The sequence below is a fragment of the Gossypium hirsutum genome, chromosome A05, assembly GCF_007990345.1.
Source record: "Gossypium hirsutum isolate 1008001.06 chromosome A05, Gossypium_hirsutum_v2.1, whole genome shotgun sequence".
In the NCBI taxonomy this organism is placed as follows: Eukaryota; Viridiplantae; Streptophyta; class Magnoliopsida; order Malvales; family Malvaceae; genus Gossypium; species Gossypium hirsutum.
The window spans coordinates 110,419,605-110,438,174 of NC_053428.1; the positions used below are offsets into that span (position 1 = coordinate 110,419,605).

Below are 18,570 nucleotides of genomic sequence, written 5' to 3' on the forward strand. Positions count from 1 at the left end.
TTTATAAAAATTTTAAAATTTTAAAATTATAATTTTTTTAAAATTCTAAAAAAATATATAAAAATTTAAAATTTTTCCAAAATAACAATTTTAGAACCTAATAATAATTCAAATCTATTACTCAAGTATTTTATTTTTTTTCTTATTTTGCTTTAAAAAAATTTCAAATTGGTTTCAAATATACGTGCTGTAACATGGAATTAATTATACTATAATAATGTTTTTATTTGACAATTTATTTATTTTTAATTTAATTCGAATAATTTCACTCGATTTGATTCGACTTGATTCGATAAAAAAAATTCAAATTGAGTTAGGATGATAAAATAAGATTTGTGAACTCGATTAACTCAAAAATTTGTATTCAATTTGATCGAACGCTCAACCCTAAGTAAGAGTTGTTTTCTAAAGATTTATTCAATCGAACCATACAAACTAATAATCTGACCAATTTAACTATTAGTTCAGTTTTAAAAATATTACTTAGAGTTTATTTTAATTTTCACAATTTTATCATATAATTTCATATAAATAAATAATAATCCAACGTGTTGTTAATAATATTTAAATTTTAATAAAAATATATAATGTAATATGACGACATAATTTGTTTTTGACCAAAAATACATAATTAAACGTATGCAAGCAAGCCAACAAGACCCCCAGCCACAGGAACAGTGAGAACAGAGACAAAAGAAAAACCCTGTTCCGGAAAACACTGTGGATTTTGTTTTGTCAGAAAAAGGAAAATTATTTATTTACATTCAATTAAGAGGTATAGAAAAGAAAACGGTGGCTGCAGTGAGAGTGGAGCCTACCAACCCTTGCGGTCATACCTCGTCAGATCCGTCCTTTTGGGCCCCACTTTTTCACTCCTTCTTCTGCTGCTGCTGCTTCTTCTTCTGCTGCTGCTGCTTCTGTTGGGTTTAAAAGGGAAAAGAACTACGGACAAAAGCCACACATTCAAAAACAAAATCTTCTTATACAGACCCAAAAAGGGTTAAGCTTTAGTGGTGTGTGTGTTTTCCTGCCATTGCTGGATTCATTCTTTCTTTGGACTTTAAATAATAATAAGGTATGGGGGTGTTGATAAAAATATTTACTTTGTTTAATATGTTCTTGTGAAATGAGCCTTTAATGTCAAATGGTGAGTCAACTCTACACTGTGAGTGATTGTTTCTTTCATTTTCAATATATATATTATCAACTTTGCTATCGAAACTACATTCTTTTATATGTTTTTGGCTACTTTTGTATTGATAAAAATGCCCTTTTCCCGATTGTTTTGCAGTCTTGAAAAGTTGAGTTTGTTTTTGACTGGTTGGCAACAAAACATAGATCTGAATTACATTGGAAATGTTATTTTATTCTACTAAATTGAGATGTGGGTCTTTATATCTCAACTTTCTTTGTATTTTAAATAACTTCTTTAGATCTGTCATGCTTTAGAGTTCAAGCTTTACTTATTGCCTTTATGCCTTTTTAAAGAAAATTGAGAAGTTGTGTCCTCTTTGTTCTTTATGTAGCATATGCTGGAATTTAGCTTTAATGGAGTATTGTATTTTTCATTTTTAGTTTTTAAGTTGTATTGTAGATTTCTGTTACTTTAAAATTCGTGGATTCTTTTTATTTTTAGTGATTCAAAGATTTGAAGTTTGATTTCTTAGTTTTGCTTTGGAAGTGTATGCTTTATTTTCTGCAATTGTTCTTCCATGGTTGTTTGTTTGAGTGGCATTGATGTTTTCTTAATTAAAACATCATATCTGATATGAACGTGGCATTCAGTTTTGGATAAACTATGAACTACATGTCCTTTTTTGGTATCGACTTTCTTTATTGTTGTTGATTAATTTCATTTCTTTGATCACAGTGTGGCTTGTCGTGACGTGATCGCATTTATGAGATCGTTTTGATGATAGGAAGTATCATAAATATGGATCTCCGAGAAGATAGCATAAGGTTGGAGTCCCTGCAAGCAACATCTAGAAATATGTCATCATCGTCGTCAGCATTCTTTTCTGCGAATCAATCACCATTCTTCTCTCCAAGATCATCAACGTGTCAATTGTCCGAATCCACAAGGTCTGATGCTCAATGTAACAGTATTAATTTAAGTGCTGATCCTCCAAGTTCCAGTTCTGGAATCCAGGTTCCAGAATGCCTTGCAGAAGTCGGATTTTCTGGCTTCCAGAAATTTGATCACATGCCATCTACAACTCTTGTTGCAAGTGGCATCCGATCTAGTTATGATCATATGGGTGACAATGGTTATAATGTCCCTATAGCGAAGCACAGAAAGCATATGAGAAACCATTATATGTCATTTTCCCCTGTTCCAATATCATTGTCTTCTAACCGACGGAGGAGCTATGACGTATACATAGGTTTGCATGGCCGCAAACCTTCCTTAATGAGGTTCACAAATTGGCTCCGTGCTGAGCTAGAAGTTCAAGGGGTGACTTGCTTTGTATCTGACAGAGCTCGATTCAGGAATTCTCGTAAGCATGAACTTATGGAAAGGGCAATGGATGTTTCTTCCTTTGGGGTTGTAATTCTAACAAGGAAGTCTTTGAGGAATCCGTATACTATTGAAGAGCTTAGATTTTTTTCAAGCAAGAAAAATTTGGTCCCTATCTATTTTGATTTGAGGCCTGGTGATTGTCTTGTCCGAGATATAGTCGAGAAAAGGGGAGAGCTGTGGGAAAAACATGGTGGTGACTTATGGGTTCTTTATGGAGGATTGGAGAAAGAGTGGAAGGAAGCTGTTAATGGCCTGGTTCGAGTGGATGAATGGAAACTAGAAGCGCAGGACGGTAACTGGAGAGACTGCATATTACAAGCTGTTACTGTTTTGGCGATGAAGTTAGGAAGGCGAAGCGTTTTAGAGCAATTGACAAAGTGGAGAGACATGGTGGACAAAGAGGAATTCCCGTTTCCTCGAAATGAAAACTTTAGTGGCAGGAAGAAAGAATTGTCGGAGCTGGAATTTATACTTTTTGGTGATATTACTGGAGAATCAGAAAGGGATTATTTTGAGCTCAAGGCTCGATCAAAGAGAAAGAAATTGACTGTTGGGTGGAGTAAGAGCAGTTTGGCGGAGGAAAGGCACCGGGCGAGTGGCAGCCGGAAGGGTAAAGAACCAGTCATTTGGAAGGAGTCTGAAAAGGAGATTGAGATGCAAAGTTTTGAAAGGCAACACTATCAAAGACCAAAAGGTGGACAGAATTCACGGAGAAAGAGATCAAAGAAAACTGTATATGGAAAGGGCGTTGCCTGTGTAACTGGGGACTCAGGAATAGGGAAGACTGAGCTTCTTCTGGAATTTGCCTACAGATTTCACCAGAGGTATAAGATGGTTCTATGGATAGGAGGGGAAAGCCAGTATATTAGGCAGAATTATTTAAATCTCCGGTCGTTTTTAGAGGTCGATGTCGGGGTTGGAAATTCCATTGATAAAAGCAGGATTGACAGCTTTGAAGAGCAAGAAGAGGCTGCTATTTCTAGAGTCCGGAAAGAGCTAATGCGAAACATACCTTTTCTGGTGGTGATTGATAATTTAGAGAGTGAAAAAGATTGGTGGGATCAGAAGCTTGTAATGGATCTTCTTCCTCGTTTTGGCAGTGAGACCCACATTTTGATATCCACTCGCCTTCCGTGTGTGATGAACTTAGAACCGTTAAAACTCTCATACTTGTCTGGAGTGGAGGCAATGTCATTAATGCAGGGAAGTATTAAAGACTACCCTAGTGCAGAGATTGATGCACTTAGGATCATCGAGGAGAAAGTTGGGAGGCTAACTTTGGCCTTGGCAATTGTAGGCTCAATGCTGTCCGAGCTACCCATAAATCCAAGCAGGCTGCTAGATACCATCAATAGGATGCCCTCGAGAGACATTTTATGGAGTGGTAGGGAAGTTCATTTATTGAGGAAAAACACTTTCCTGCTGCAACTCTTTGAGGTATGTTTTTCGATATTCGATCATGCAGATGGACCAGGGAGCCTGGCAACGAGAATGGTCCTGGTGAGTGGTTGGTTTGCACCTGCTGCCATTCCAATTTCCCTGTTATCCTTAGCTGCTCACAAGGTACCCAAGAAACATAACGGAACCCAGTTTTGGAGAAAGTTATTGCATTCCTTGACGTGTGGTTTTTCTTCATCTTACTCAAAGAGATCCGAAGTAGAAGCATCGTCCATGTTATTAAGGTTCAATCTTGCAAGAAGTAGCACCAAGGAAGGTTATATCCATTTCAATGAGCTCATCAAGGTTTATGCTCGGAAGAGAGGAGTTACCGGAGCTGCTAATGCCATGGTACAAGCTGTTGCTAGTCGCGGATCATTATCCCTCCATTCGGAACATGTATGGGCAGCATGTTTCTTGCTATTTGGACTCGGTAATAACCCTAAGGTCGTTGAGCTCAGGGTGTCGGAACTGTTATGCCTTGTAAAACAAGTGATTTTGCCTCTTGCGATTTGGACATTCGTTACATTCTCTAGGTGTGGTGCTGCTCTTGAACTCCTCCGGGTATGCACCGATGCTTTGGAGGCAGCAGACCAGGCATTCCTTACCCCGGTTGAGAAATGGTTGGACAAATCACTATGTTGGAAGCCCATCCAAACTAATGCTCAATTGAATCCATATCTGTGGGAGGAGTTGGCATTATTGAGAGCCACCGTGCTAGAAACCAGAGCAAAGTTAATGGTAAGAGGGGGACAATTCGACATCGGAGATGACCTGATTCGGAAAGCTATTTTTATTAGAACTTCAATCTGCGGTCAGAATCATCCGGATATCATAGCTGCTCGTGAAACACTGAGCAAACTTACCCGGCTTCTTGCAAATGTTGAGACTCATACTTCATCATAGATTCTATATTTTCTTGTTAGCAATTTTAACCTTAGACTATACAAAGTTTACAAATAACAACTCCTGTAAACAGTTCACAGAATTTCTTCTTCTTCTTCTTCTTCTTAATATTGCATTCTATTCGATTCAATGCAGAAACCAACTATTCTAACCATGGATTACAATGACATTTTAACTAGGTTTGACCACTCCCTAAAACTCTGTACCATCTTAGTTTTCATCTTTAACTTAAGCATCAGAGAGTGCTTCTGAGAAAAGCTTCTGACACCCTTTGACTATTTTTTGTCTTAAAGCACTTATTTAACTCGCCTCAAGCTAACCCACAAAATTGACATCAACAATAATAATTTATTTTTATAAAAATTTAATAATTTAGTAAAAATTAAAATTTTATGTGAATAATTAAAGCAAATTCAATGTTAAAAGTGTATAATTATATTATTAAAATTCTTATATCATTTTATACATTAGATCAAAATTTATATATAATCATAATATTCATCCTTTATGAATAATAGTTCTCTATAAAACTAGTCAAATAATAGCTTTAGACTTATAAACCTTAAGGGAGAGTTTGGTTCAAGTAATCTTATGTTTCTAAGAGTAATGTAAGATTTCAAAATAATATTTAATTGTTGGATTTCAAAGATTAACTTGAGCTCGTAATCTTACAGTGCTTATGGATCTTGTTGGTTCCAAAATATTTTTAACCCCGGGCTCGTTTTCAAGTTTGCCCGGCCTACTCAAAAAGGTCCATTTTACTATTTAAAAAATTAATAAAACAATAAATATTTACTTTTAGTTGCTATTTTATAATTAAATTTTAATTTAAAAACATTTTTTATTATTTAAATTGAATTCAGACTAAGCCAGAAAAAATGCAAAAATTTTTGTCCAAACTCGACCCTGACGAGCTACCTGACCATTGGATAAGTCTAATAAAAACTAATGAACTAAATTTTTTTTTATATTTTTCAAGTAACATTTCAACAATTATTGTATGATATTTTGTCTATTTTACTATGGCTCAAATATTACATTAAAATAATTTTATCATTTTTTTTGTCAAATTTGCCCCTAAATCATAATAAATACATATTTAAAAATTGTATTTTTTTCTTTCCTTTTTCTTTCACTTTAATTTAATTATTCTTTCTAAATTTCAATTTCTTTATTTGAAAAATGAGCCATATTAAAATAATTTACTAGAGAAATGCATTTATTAAAAAAAAACTAAAATACTATAAACTTCAATCATTGTGAATTAAAAAAAATATAAAAGAAAATATGTTTTCAATAATCTTACATCTTGGCAATCAAACACCAAATTTACATTTCAATCAAATGACCCAAATAGAATAATGTAATATACTCAGTAATATGCTAAACAATCTTATATTCAAACAAGCCTATTATCAAAATGAATCTTACATTCCATAAACTAAATGCAACTAAGTGCTGAATATCAAAACCAAACCATTTCAACCATGAGGGTTAGGTGAGATGGTAAGAGTCTTTCCTACCTTAACCAATGCTTCGATCTTTACCCTAAGTATGGAGCAACTTTAAAACTCATAGCCAGCGTCTAACTCCTTAATGAACCTACAAAAACTTTAAATTCATGGCTAATTGCTATCACTTGATATGCTTGTTTTGATTATATTACAAAGAAAATAACACAATATAATACAAATACACAAATAATTACATATAATTGGCGTTAAAAACTCGGCTTGGATCCTAAGTTTCTTTCCACCACTTTAACCTCATCCCTCCACTACATGCAAGCGTGCTTCACAATGATGTAGAGACAGAAACCCGAAATGTACTAATTATATAACAGATACGAAATAAGTCACAACACTTCATGTTGAACATCTTACTTCCAACTCACCCTGAAACATTGGGTTCGATTTCAGCATCTTCTTAGCCAAGTTACGAATATCTTCTCGGCTGGTTTCCAGTGATATCCGTTGAAGCTCTTTTAATCCTCCTCTGTATGTAAAATCCTTGGCATTCTCCTCTGCAAGAGCCGTACATTATATTCTAAATACAAGTATCAATGATGAAAAAGTTGGTTTATGATCCAACTCCAAGAACTATAAAGGCTGGACTTTTGGAGCTCAACAAGCATAGTGGATTCAAGATTATTTTTTTACTAAGTACATGTTTGGTAGCAGATTTTACATTGGCTGGTTTCATGTTAGATAATTGACAAAACACGACATTCCGGAAATTTATGTGTCAGAGATCTGGAAAGAAAGAGAATTGTGATGTTCTCAAGTAACCTAATCCAAAGTATCCAATACGAATTTCAGTAGTATCACAGAGTTTAGGGTTTCTGTAGTTAGTTCAAAGTTTTTGAATATATATCAGAATCAAAATGCTACAAATGCATAGAAATCTCAAGCCCAGAACTTTGTTTACTGTTTTGTGCTAAATGACAAAGGGCCAACTCAACATGACGTCTGGTTGAAGCTGAAGCAATGTTACAGTTCCCGATCAACCATTCAAGTGCACCTTCTTCCATTAGAAGTGATCGGCCTTTACGATATCCTGCAGCAACCAAAGTTCATTAGGATCATGAAGAGACATAATGACCTACATAGAATATATATACTTCATAAAAGGACGCTGATAAACCTTGAACAATTGCTCGGGATTCACATTTAGCAAAGTTAGCCATTCCTCTAGCAACCTGGGCAACAACATCACTGTTCGTGCATCTAACCATTCCCAACAATGCCTTGACGCCTCCGTCTTCTTTTAGCATCATATGTAATTTCTCTGTTGAGCAATAAAAACATGAACATAAACCCACCTGATGATTAACTTCCCCTTTCCGATAAGATCTGCTTTAACTTAATTCGGATATCAAGTATGTTGTGAAACATCCAAATCATGAAGCAGCTACTAATGCTTAAGAAATAAAAGCATTTCATAATCAAAGCAGATGGATTCCACAGTCAAAGTAACTAAAATTCAAACAAATGGATACTAAACCAGGTGGTACTGACCAACCAGTTAAACCCTCGGCTCTATACGCCGCCCCAATCCTTTGCCACCCTCTTAGATGCCCTGAAAATGAAGTCTACAGGACCTGGAGAAAGTCTTACCATTTCCACATAAATTTGCAAGTGCACCAGCTACCATTCTTAGAGTTTGTGGATCATCAGTTTTGGAAGCAGTCTTTGCTAGTAACTGAGCACCTCCTCTGCTCATTATTAGGCTTTGATTCATCTCTGAGAACGATTTGAAAATAAATTAATATAGCGAGTTTCGGATATCATATAGTCAAATATGTTATACTAGTTTTGGAAAACCTCACCTTCCAATTATATTGACATATTCTAATAATCAGAAATACATGTAACATCAAGTTAATTCCATTTTCTACGAAATGGAAATTTATACCCAGCCTTTGTTTAACCTAATCTCATAATCCGTGTAGCATATTTGGACAACCTCACTTAAACCACAGAAAACACCTGGGCTCTAGTACCATGTCTAGTATTTGACCGAAAACCAATAGGTAGTGGGTGCAGAGACTCAACCAGAATATATGATCATAGGAACGCACTACTTAATAGATGTGGAGGTTTGCATGTACTAAATATGTATGTGTACTAATTATTCATACAACAATGTCTTGTCATTTATAATTAGAAAAAAGGTTAATTACCATTCATTGCTAAATTCGCCATGGCCCCTGAAGCTACTCTAAGTATAGTAGCATTTTGTGATGATCTCAACATAGTAAGCAGAGCATCTAAACCACCTTCTTTGACAATATTCTCCTGGTTAACTTCTGCAGGATATAAAACTTTAATCAACACCTATTGTTCAAAGCAAAGGAGTGAAGGGTGTAGAGATGGAAAAAGAGATGGGGAATTTTGCAGTTAAATTAATCTGAAACCCAAATTTCAAGCCCAAACATAGAGGAGAAGAAAGCAACAATTTATTGAAATCCAATCAGAAGCCTAATTGCTCCCACCTTCAGCAGCAAGATTGGCTATCACTTTCACAGCATGGATTTGTACGTCCAAGTCTTCAGAATTTAACAATCGTACTATCTTTTGGATCCCAACTGAATTTAAGAACCAAAATCATTTAAATCAAAGTTGCTTATTGATTAGGAGAAATATGTTGATAATATATGTTTTTAAAGCAAAGTCTTGCCTTCTTCACAGATCTTAGCAACTATAACCCTCTGAGCTGCAGATTTTGTAACCCTTAATGGACCAGCCTTCCTGAGACTCGCTGAGGTTCCTAAAACAGAATTTCCTCTGATATTTTCCTTCATATATGATTCCTCATCCTGTGAAACATGATATGATAAGACCATAAAACAATAATAATCAATGTCAAGTAGAAAACATATAAGCAACTTACCTCAAAATCTGTATCACCTTCAGGTGCAGATTTTTTAAGCTTTTCCAGCTCATATTCTATAGTCTTCCTCTGCTTCTCTTCTGCTGACAGTTTTTCTTGCACGGCATAAAGCTTTACGGTAATTGATTCCTGAACATACCAATTTATTTTGAGAAAAAAAGCATTAAGGGTCAAACTTCAGGTAGCAATCAACATCGACATTTCTCTTGTTCAGAACTGTCAGATGCCTGTAATACATACAAACTTGAACTAAGAACATTGCGTGTGGAGGCATGTGCAGGCATACACAAGCATGCATAACGATCATACCTTCTCTTCAATCTGATCTTTAAATTCTGCTTTCAGGGATTGTAGTTCATTTATAGTAGATTCATGAAGTTGATACATTTCTTGTAACTCCAACCTCAGTTCACTCATTTCTTCCTGCTTCTGGATAACACAACAAAACAAGAGATGAAGTGAATAATGCATAAAAGAGTTGAGTAAGTGGATTACTTATAACAAAGCCAGTAAATTGTCTGCAGCAGGCCAACAGAAGGAAAAGGTATTTCGGGATAACTGCTCAAAAACACTGTTTTGCTATGACTAATAATATGTAACAACGACAATGAAATAAATCCCTGCAATTAACACAATTGGATGAAGTCTGATCCTCTCGCAGGACTAAAAATTTAAATTGGTATGGGAATCGGTGTTGTCTAAGTTTCACGTAAACACGGCTGACCAAACTGGTAAGATATACAATATTTGGCAGTCTTCACCCTTTCAGCTTGACATCCTGGGATTCTCAATCTATAACATCCTAAAGATGGAAAATTTTCAGATCTAAACATAAGGGCCCTTATTGAAGTGTTCCAAAAGTGGGGATGAAAATAAGTTACTCTAAACGGATTGGAGATTTAAGAACGGGAGCAAATGAGCAAAAAAACTGCCAGCTGTCTTTCTTGAGATTTCATATATTCAGAAACTGAGATCCTTATATCCATATATGTCAAATAGTTAAGACACCATGCCACAGTTTTCCTAAATATATTTATTGCTTGCTCGGAAACATCAAATTCATTATGTGACCATTCGCATGTTACAAGGCAACTTCATGTCTTCATCAAATTGGCCCTTTCTTCTAAAATTTCAGAAAAAAAATATTAAATTATTTTCAAGAAGATGTTGTGTGGAAAAGGCTCATTCACATGGGAACTCAAGAATATCCCCTTAAATAATCCCCATTTCCCAAACATGCTCCCAAGGCCCAATATTTTAGCTAGTCTGAAGGAAAGAGGAAGAAATCATACCAATATAAAGGATACCTAGCATCAAACATACACTCAACTTTTCACTTCCTATCAAAACACTCTGGGTTCCCTTAACTTCTTATGGATCATCAGATTGACTTAAGTAATTGTTAAAAGGACCCCAATGACAATAACATAAAACATAACCAGGCCTAGCAAGTGAAGAGAATAGAAAGAATTTCTTTATTGGTTTCAGCAATTGACCATAAGGCTTTGTAGGAGAAAGTTACCTGCATTGAATTTTGATAATCTGTTTGACGCTTGTTTGCCAAATGCAGTTGTTCTTGTACATCTTCAGACCTGGTATGCTCATCTTCCAGTTGCTTAGTCAACTCCATTATTTTCTTTTCATAAATCCGAGTAGTGTCAACAAGAGCCTTCTGATGTTTAGAATTCTCCATCTCCTGTTGCTATTAGCAATAAAAATATATAACTAAGATTCACATATAATCTTACAAAATAGAAATCCCAAGGAATCAGAGAAAAAATAATAATTATTAACATGAAGAAGAGATGAAACAGATGAAAGAACCAGGGATATTTTCAAATAACCAGAAGACAACTACTAACCTGAGTTAAGTTGTGATGGTCACCTGAGAGCTTTTTCATAGAATTTAACTGTTCTTCAGCAGTTTTGGACCGGGCACGTTCAACTTCTAGCTGCTTGATCAACTCAGCTATCTTTTTCTCGTACATCTCAGTGGTATCAGCCAGTAGTTTCTGATAGGTAGAGTTTTCAAGCTGGTGTTGCTACTAACAATCAAAAGAACAGCATAAGCACTCTTGTTTTTTAATAATTCTTTTGTTTTTATGAAACAACATAGAAATCCATGTAGAGAGAACATAATGGGGATTGGGGGGGCGGGAGTTATACAGTTTTTTGGATTTTTATTTTAAAAGGAGCATTCATACATATAGAGAGGACAAAATGGAGGTGAGGGTTCTATAGTTTTAACTAATAAAAATGAAATAAGATTCTAGAACTATATTAGCAATTTTGTGAGAAGCCTTTATTTAATTGCACATTTGGATCCTTAAAAGTGATATAGAGCTAAAGGTTTGTCCATTTAAAAGGTTTCCAAATTCAGTCAACCATATTCCTCTATGGCTGAAGCGATTGCATAAAGTACTTCAAAGGTATAAAGCATAAATGTAGCTGTAACTTTATATTCTCATAGAGTTGGATTATCTTACAGACATGATAATTCGATCATATCTATAGTCTAAAAATGGAATAGATTTAAAAGTGGCATAAACCCCTTAATTCAGTTTCCTAGATAACCTACACCTTGCTATCTTTAAGAATACTAGGACAATGTTTTTTTCCCTGTAATCTTCTAATCTTCTTCCGGAAAGCAGTTTATCTAACAAGAAAGAGATACAGTGAAACCTATTTAGCAAGATTTAATTTTTAGATAAATGCACAAAAGGTTCCTATAATATCCCAAATTTCCATAAGTTAACTAGGAACACCGGTGATTTAGAAAACATGTGACAAACCTCACAACTATCTTGTGTATGTCCAAAGTACCCAGACTTCAAATCGTTGGTAACCCCTCATACTCAATCCTCTGAAGGATCCCATCAATACGAACACAAGGGATGAACGGTTTCTTCAGATCAATTATCACACCCACTCTCGCAAACCAACCCCTTTCCCTGTCGTATTATTAAAATCCACCTTAACCACTTCCCAATTACTGAAGCAATAGCCCTCATTACCTGTTTAGTGTAGTAGCGTTATGACAATCCTGGTAAACGTATCCAAGCAACGATCTTTCATGCGTGGGTTTCCTTGGTCATAAAATCCCTACTCCAAGGTTGCACAACTAGATAAGGACCATAAATCATCCATGGTCCACCTAACAAAACCATTCGTAGTCCTCTAAAACGGGAAAATTTAATAAAAAAAAATACTCATTATCCAGATCAACTACCTGAATATCACCTGATATTTCCCACGTGTTCTTGATACAATTAACAAGTTCTCCATAACTGATAGACCGCCCAAGTTGCAGGCAATAATTGTCTGACTCATGCTTATCAATCAACTCATGAACACGTTTAGAGAAACTTATTTCAGGATATTGCCCCTCCATTGAGATCCTAACATCATCTTCTAGGAGAGAAATCTCACCATTCCCAACCCGACCCTCTTCAACATCAGCTTTCTTTGTACTGCTCATAAGCATCTCCTTAAACGTAGCTTTCAAGTCATTCTCATTATTAACCTTCCCCGTTTCCTTAACCTTCATTCCATCCTCTTTATTTTGCACCCTTTTCGTAGCTCTTTTGAGATCCACCAGCAACAGCGATCTGTTCATTCAAGGTTCCCGAGAGAATCCACGTTAACCTCCATTTCAACCCTTTAGTTTTGCTTTTTACTATTATCAGAAAGGTATTTAAGACATAGAGATTCACCAGAATGTTATCAGCATGAAAACTTTTAGTTTATCAACCACGGTGGATGCTAAAATCATATAACCAAGAATACATACAAAACAACCACAGAATTTTTTTATTAAAAAGAATTACCTGGCTCTGCTTTAACCTCATTTCTAAATCTGCAATTTTATCTTGCATCAAATTGTTGTGGTCTTTCTGGCAGTTCAATTCGGCTAAAACGTCTTCCATATCCAATTCCAAGCGAGTATTTTCCTTCTCTAGAAACTGCAAAAGAATATTAGATATTAGAAGATTAAAAGGAAAAGAAAATCTACTTCAACATCAGGATGTATATTGAATGCAAACTGGATGGCATGATAATGTAACTTCAGAAGATAGAGTTAGAAAAGGCCAAGGAAACAAATTTCAGAGCAAGTATTAATTATGATTAGAAACCAAAAGCAGGAACAAATTACCTCAGACCTTGTGACTAGAGTCTTTCTTGTCTCCTGAAAACAATCTTGACACTCTTGAAGTTGTTTTTCGAAACCAGACTTTTCACTCTGTCTCAGCTTCTGTTGCCTATCGATTTCAGCAGTCAGAAGGTCTACTTGAGCCTCAAGCTTCCGGCATAAACTTTCATAATCAAACTCTTCTTTAAGCTTTACCACATTCACAATTTTCATTGCCTACAAAACAAGGTATTAGGCTGCCTCACAAAAAAGATAATATAATGTAATATAAACACAGTAATTCCTCAATATTGCATTTAACTTTACAGGATAATGTAATGTAATATAAAGAGAGAGGTTTGTTGATAATTAAACAACAATATTGCATGTAATTTTACAGGAGAATTCCTCAATTTTCAAATGTAATATTCTTCATAAACTCACCCTCTGCCCAAACATTATTGTGCTAGTGGTCTCTGCATGATGTCGTGAAGATGGCCCAATTGTTATTATAAGTGAAGTCCTAGCACAGCCTAGTCATTTACCGATGAATCTCATAAGAATTAGAAGATCAAACCAACAAGCATATAAAAGTAAAATGCCATGTGCTTACTTAGTCTAAACATAAGTGTCCTTTTGCTATGCACATTAGAAGACATAAATTAGAATACAAAGGAACACATCAAGGCATAAGCATATTAATTAAGAAAAGGTATATATACATATATACATATATGTGTGTGTAGACAATCAAAGAATTGTAGAAAATCATAGGAACCATGAATTTAGTGTGACAAATAGATATCACTGATAGAGTGTATTCCAAAAAAATTCATGTTCTGATAAAGGTATTATGAGAAACAAAAAGAAAAACCATAAAAGGAAGAGTTCCATACCTCCAAAAGAATCTCGAAGCAATCTTGTAAGTTTAGAATCCCTTGTAGGTATATGCGGACAGTTCTCAGCTAATGCATTTATGCATTTTCCCAGAGAAGTAAGAGATAGATTAATAAACTTAGCCTCTTCAAGCAATAGACCTTCACTGCCTACAATATTGGGAAACAGTTATGCAAGTTTTTGAAATGTAATTTGATAAAACAATGCTCCTGTTTCAGTTGTTTAACACTCAAAGAAACAAGAATACTTAGGAAACCAGTTAAATGAAACTTTTAGTTAAGTAAGAAAGCATACACAAGACAAAGCATAGGACACTATGCAAAATAAAACAAAAAAGTTAAGGCAAGAAGCATTTTAAGTATGCATTTAGTCCTCCTAAGTTAAAATATCAACCACCAAGAACATACCAGATTTGTCTAATCTCTCAGACCCAGCAAGATCAACAATCAGCAACTTGCTTTTCCTAACGATGGGGAAGTTGCCTTTTGTTATCTTATCTTGATAGCTAATATCATCTTCCACTTTTCCAGGGACAGACCTCCGGATATTAACCTACCAAATAAATGAGCTCAAGATCCTTTTAATACTTTTTTAAATTATTTTTCTACTATTTTTTTTATTCACGCAAAAAAAAAATCATTTAAATAGTAACTGAAAAATTAAAGGCGAGCATTAATCAAGAGAGTACCAACTTCTAAGGAACGCCTACCATTAGACTTGCATGGCTACGTGAAGATTCTGTATTAAGCTTTGTGTTAGCTGCATGACGATTAGCCTCACCAATCTGCAATAGCTCTAGGAAATGATGTAAATCTCGAAGTTTAACTGTAATAGCACCAGGCAATGACACTTCTCCAGTCTTGGGGTCCTCATTAATAGGGATATTTGTCTTTTCGGGTGCAAGCAAATCTTGTATGGATTCCATATACAACTGAATTTAAAAAAGAAAAAAAGAAAAAAAAAGGGGGCGATCATCCATCCAATAGATGATATTGATATAACAGGAATGAACACACATTAAATAATAGTTCAAAGATTGGTCGCCAATGAAAAAACCTAATGAATCACCATTCGGTAACATTATGATCTACATTTAACATTTAGTCTGGGTAAAAGCTAAGGAAGTATGCATACCCATGTCAGAATACTAAATGAAAGTAAGCATTTGTGTGTGTCTCTGTGATTGAGTGCTAAAAGATAACAGGAAAATAAGAGCTAACGCAGATACAAGCCTTTGATCCAAATGACATTAATCTGCAGTGCCATCCTCCAAAACTCCCAAGGAGAAGCATATTTTTCCACAAGCTTTGTCACTATAAATATGCCATTGTGTTATAACCATAAAGGTGAATAAGGTATGATAGGATTTTCATCCAATTAGTTTTATTTTGAATGCCCAAGTTTTTCTGAGTTGAATTCTGGTAAACTTCACAAGCTTTTTACTATATACTGAATTGTGTTTTCTAATGTAGATATTGATCAACTTGCACACTCAATCTACCAACTATATGCTGTTTGGATCAACAAAAGGCACTTGAATGCAGTGGTTTTAAGTTTGTGGAAATTTTATTGATATACAGAAAGAAATTAACAGAACTTTTAGAGTTCCAACCATTGACATTTAAGAGCCATATGGGGTTCAAATTTTCTATTCCCATAAACTTAGTAAGACATTTTTATCACATTTTAGGGTTTCAATTTTGAAGCTTGGTAGACAATTCTCAGTTAATGAGATCATGTTTCTCTCTATATCACTAGTATTTGTTTGTTTCATTCTGCATAACTTCCAATGGGCTAAATTCAACTCAAAAGTCAAAGTAACAAAACTGAACCATGGTCAAGGAGATAATAAAGCATCCAGTGATAAATGTAGCTCAAACCAATATATAAGTAAAGGTTTAGGAAGAAAAAACGCATCAATGGTAAATATAACCTATAACCATGACATAAGTGCCTATGAACAAACAAAACAAACAAACCAAAGTCACAAAAGAATGTAATATCAAATATTACCTGTAAATATGAGACTTCCACAGTGTCAAAAGCAATGGATATATTATCCATTATGTCCTCTAGAGCTCTAACCATAATACCGCGTTCAGATGCATCATTTTTACCAAGTCTGCCAAGTGTAAAAGTTTTGCCAGTTCCTGTTTGACCATAAGCCATAACCGTCCCATTATAACCACTCAGTACACTCTGCAAAAACATATAAAAGTCAACCGAAAAGACTAAATATCAAGTCCTACTTGAAAGCAAACAAATGATGGCTTTGAAATGACCAATTATAAACTGAAAATGCATGCATATACATACATAATAGAAGGATTAAGTCATATGCATGGAGCATTTAACAATGAACGTGCAACTAATATCAGCTAACATGATTTATATCTTGTCAGGTCTCATAAGATATTTCTCAATCACCTCGACTACAGGCTTTGCTACCACTTCATAGACACGCTTCTGAGAGGCAGTTTCTGTGAAGACTTCGTCGAATCTGTAAGATTCAGAGCTCCAGCTGTTTTTTCGCAACTTTAACCGCTTCAACTACATTGCAAAAAAAAAAAAGGAACAATTTAGATTCCAGTGAACTCCAGAACATTGCAAAAACAAGCTACAAACCAGAAGAAAACATGCTTTGATAATTTAGAACACTGATCAAAGAAGCCACTCGAATTTGTTAATAGACCAATAAGTTACCTCTGGCTGCAATTCAACACAGTCAGCAAAATCAGCATCTGAAAGAAGATCCTCAGCATTTCTTGGTCTAAGTCTAACAGCAACTCTCACCCTTCCAGAATCTGTAAACCAAGTTGAGAATCAAGGATATTTAAAAGATTTCGATAAAAAAAATTAAAAGATTTTTAAAATATATTCTTCGATCAAATGAAAGTAAGAAACCAGAAAAAAGATAGCAGGATTCACTATACAATAAAAAATAATTTTTTCTATAAAGCACGTATCTTAAGGACCTCTTTGCTAATAATTTATCATGCTTCAACAAAAAATCATCTACAGATAATGCAATAAAAAAGGAAAATGAATATTTTCCTATAATTCCAAGCCAATACCCGTAAAGGCGTTTTGAGAAATTGATTTTCAAGATCTTTTCCTGACATATGCTAATTAAATCTCAAACTAAAAGCATTAATTTTTTTCCCTTATTAAAGTCTCCAAACTCTAACCCCCCCCCACCCAAAAAGAAAAATCCTTGAATTGTTTGGACGAAACTGCATCTCTCCTTAAACTGAAACAAAATTTCTAAAATGGAGCATGATAATTAAGCATTAAGTTGAAAACAAAAGTGGATAGTCAAATTTCACATTTTAGCCATGATAGCCTTTAAAATTCCATGTTGACATATAATGCAGGCCAAGAGAGAGAAAAGAAATAGCCCAATAGCTCTGTGCATCATGATTTGACACTGAAACTTCGGTTATAAGACAAAGATCAAGATCAAGCAAGCATAAGAGCAACATATTCAGTAAACACTAAACAATCATTATTATCACTCCACAATAGTCAAAATGAAACTCGATAATAAACCCATTTTAAGCAATCCAAAAACAAACCTTTATACAAAACCAAGTAAAATAATACCAAGAAATGGAATTTTATTATACAAAAGAGAAGCAAAAATGAACAAAAAAGAAAGAGGGGAAGAAACCGTTGTCGTCATCAAAGTCCCTGTAGAGAGAACGAGAAGTTGGAGTAACTGAACGTCTAGAAGAAGGAACAGGTTTCGTGTCCTTTGAGCGAAGAGACTGTTGTCCATAGTTTAAACTTCTCGTTAATGAATTCCAGCCATGGCTAACACCTTGTTGCTGTTGCATAATCCTTTGCTTTTCAGTCCTTTGTGCTGGTCTCAAACCAGAACTCGTTGTAGCCATTTTCAGACTGACAAAAAAAAATATGACACTGGGTTTGGATTTAAAAGAGTTGGTTTTTTAAAGAAAGTAAGTAAATGGGTATCTAACAACAACAAATTTCAAAGCAGAAAAGAGAGAGAGAGAGAGAGAGAAGACAGGGAAGCAGCAGTTGAGGGAGGCACGAAGAGAAATGGGGGGCTCCCGCGTTTTGGGGGTGGGTAGCTAAGCTTACAAAGGTTGTAGAGTTAGTTGTGACAGGGTGTATGGAATAGTAGCCAGCAACGAAGGAAAAGCAAAGCACTCAGCAGATTCAAATGGCTTTTAAGGAAATGAATTCTTCCTTCTGTTCAAAAGTGTGTCTCATTGTCAGTTGTCACCATTGTTGTTCTCTTTTGAATCTTAAAAAGCTTTCCCAT

General features: G+C 35.0%; 2 protein-coding genes across 7 annotated transcripts; one reads left to right on the forward strand and one right to left on the reverse strand.

Moving 5' to 3' along the window:
- The first annotated feature begins 1,625 nt into the window (after positions 1–1,625).
- Positions 1,626–5,035, forward strand: LOC107904281 (uncharacterized). Its single transcript, XM_016830603.2, has one exon. The coding sequence runs from the start codon at positions 1,913–1,915 to the stop codon at positions 4,862–4,864; it is 2,952 nt and encodes a 983-aa protein (XP_016686092.2). The 5' UTR covers positions 1,626–1,912; the 3' UTR covers positions 4,865–5,035.
- Positions 5,036–6,203: 1,168 nt separating this feature from the next.
- LOC107904280 (kinesin-like protein KIN-UC) lies at positions 6,204–18,569 on the reverse strand. 6 transcript variants are annotated; one of them, XM_016830600.2, is made up of 22 exons: positions 17,953–18,543; positions 16,986–17,086; positions 16,710–16,832; positions 16,296–16,481; positions 14,992–15,213; positions 14,690–14,834; positions 14,282–14,431; positions 13,830–13,918; positions 13,410–13,622; positions 13,084–13,218; positions 11,119–11,298; positions 10,779–10,958; positions 9,566–9,685; positions 9,257–9,385; positions 9,044–9,182; positions 8,859–8,951; positions 8,547–8,672; positions 7,981–8,106; positions 7,508–7,651; positions 7,292–7,420; positions 6,759–6,887; positions 6,206–6,656 (listed from the first exon to the last, which is right to left on the reverse strand). In XM_016830600.2, the coding sequence occupies exons 1-22, from the start codon at positions 18,173–18,175 to the stop codon at positions 6,631–6,633; spliced, it is 3,108 nt and encodes a 1,035-aa protein (XP_016686089.1). In that variant the 5' UTR covers positions 18,176–18,543; the 3' UTR covers positions 6,206–6,630. The 6 variants fall into 6 exon arrangements, with proteins under 6 accessions (XP_040970555.1, XP_040970552.1, XP_016686089.1 ...); XM_041114619.1 differs by having other exon boundaries at positions 7,283–7,420; XM_041114620.1 differs by having other exon boundaries at positions 6,208–6,475; positions 7,283–7,420.
- Between the last annotated feature and the right edge of the window lies 1 nt (position 18,570).

Excerpts from the sequence above, each read along its gene's own strand:
- LOC107904280 (XM_041114618.1), bottom strand. The coding sequence starts at position 18,175 with ATGGCTACAACGAGTTCTGGTTTGAGACCAGCACAAAGGACTGAAAAG. Across the intron at positions 16,482-16,709 it reads TAGCAAAGCCTGTAGTCGAG|AGTGTACTGAGTGGTTATAA; the intron begins GTGATTGAGAAA and ends ATGTTTTTGCAG. Across the intron at positions 7,421-7,507 it reads ATCCCGAGCAATTGTTCAAG|GATATCGTAAAGGCCGATCA; the intron begins GTTTATCAGCGT and ends TGGTTGCTGCAG.
- LOC107904281 (XM_016830603.2), top strand. The coding sequence starts at position 1,913 with ATGATAGGAAGTATCATAAATATGGATCTCCGAGAAGATAGCATAAGG.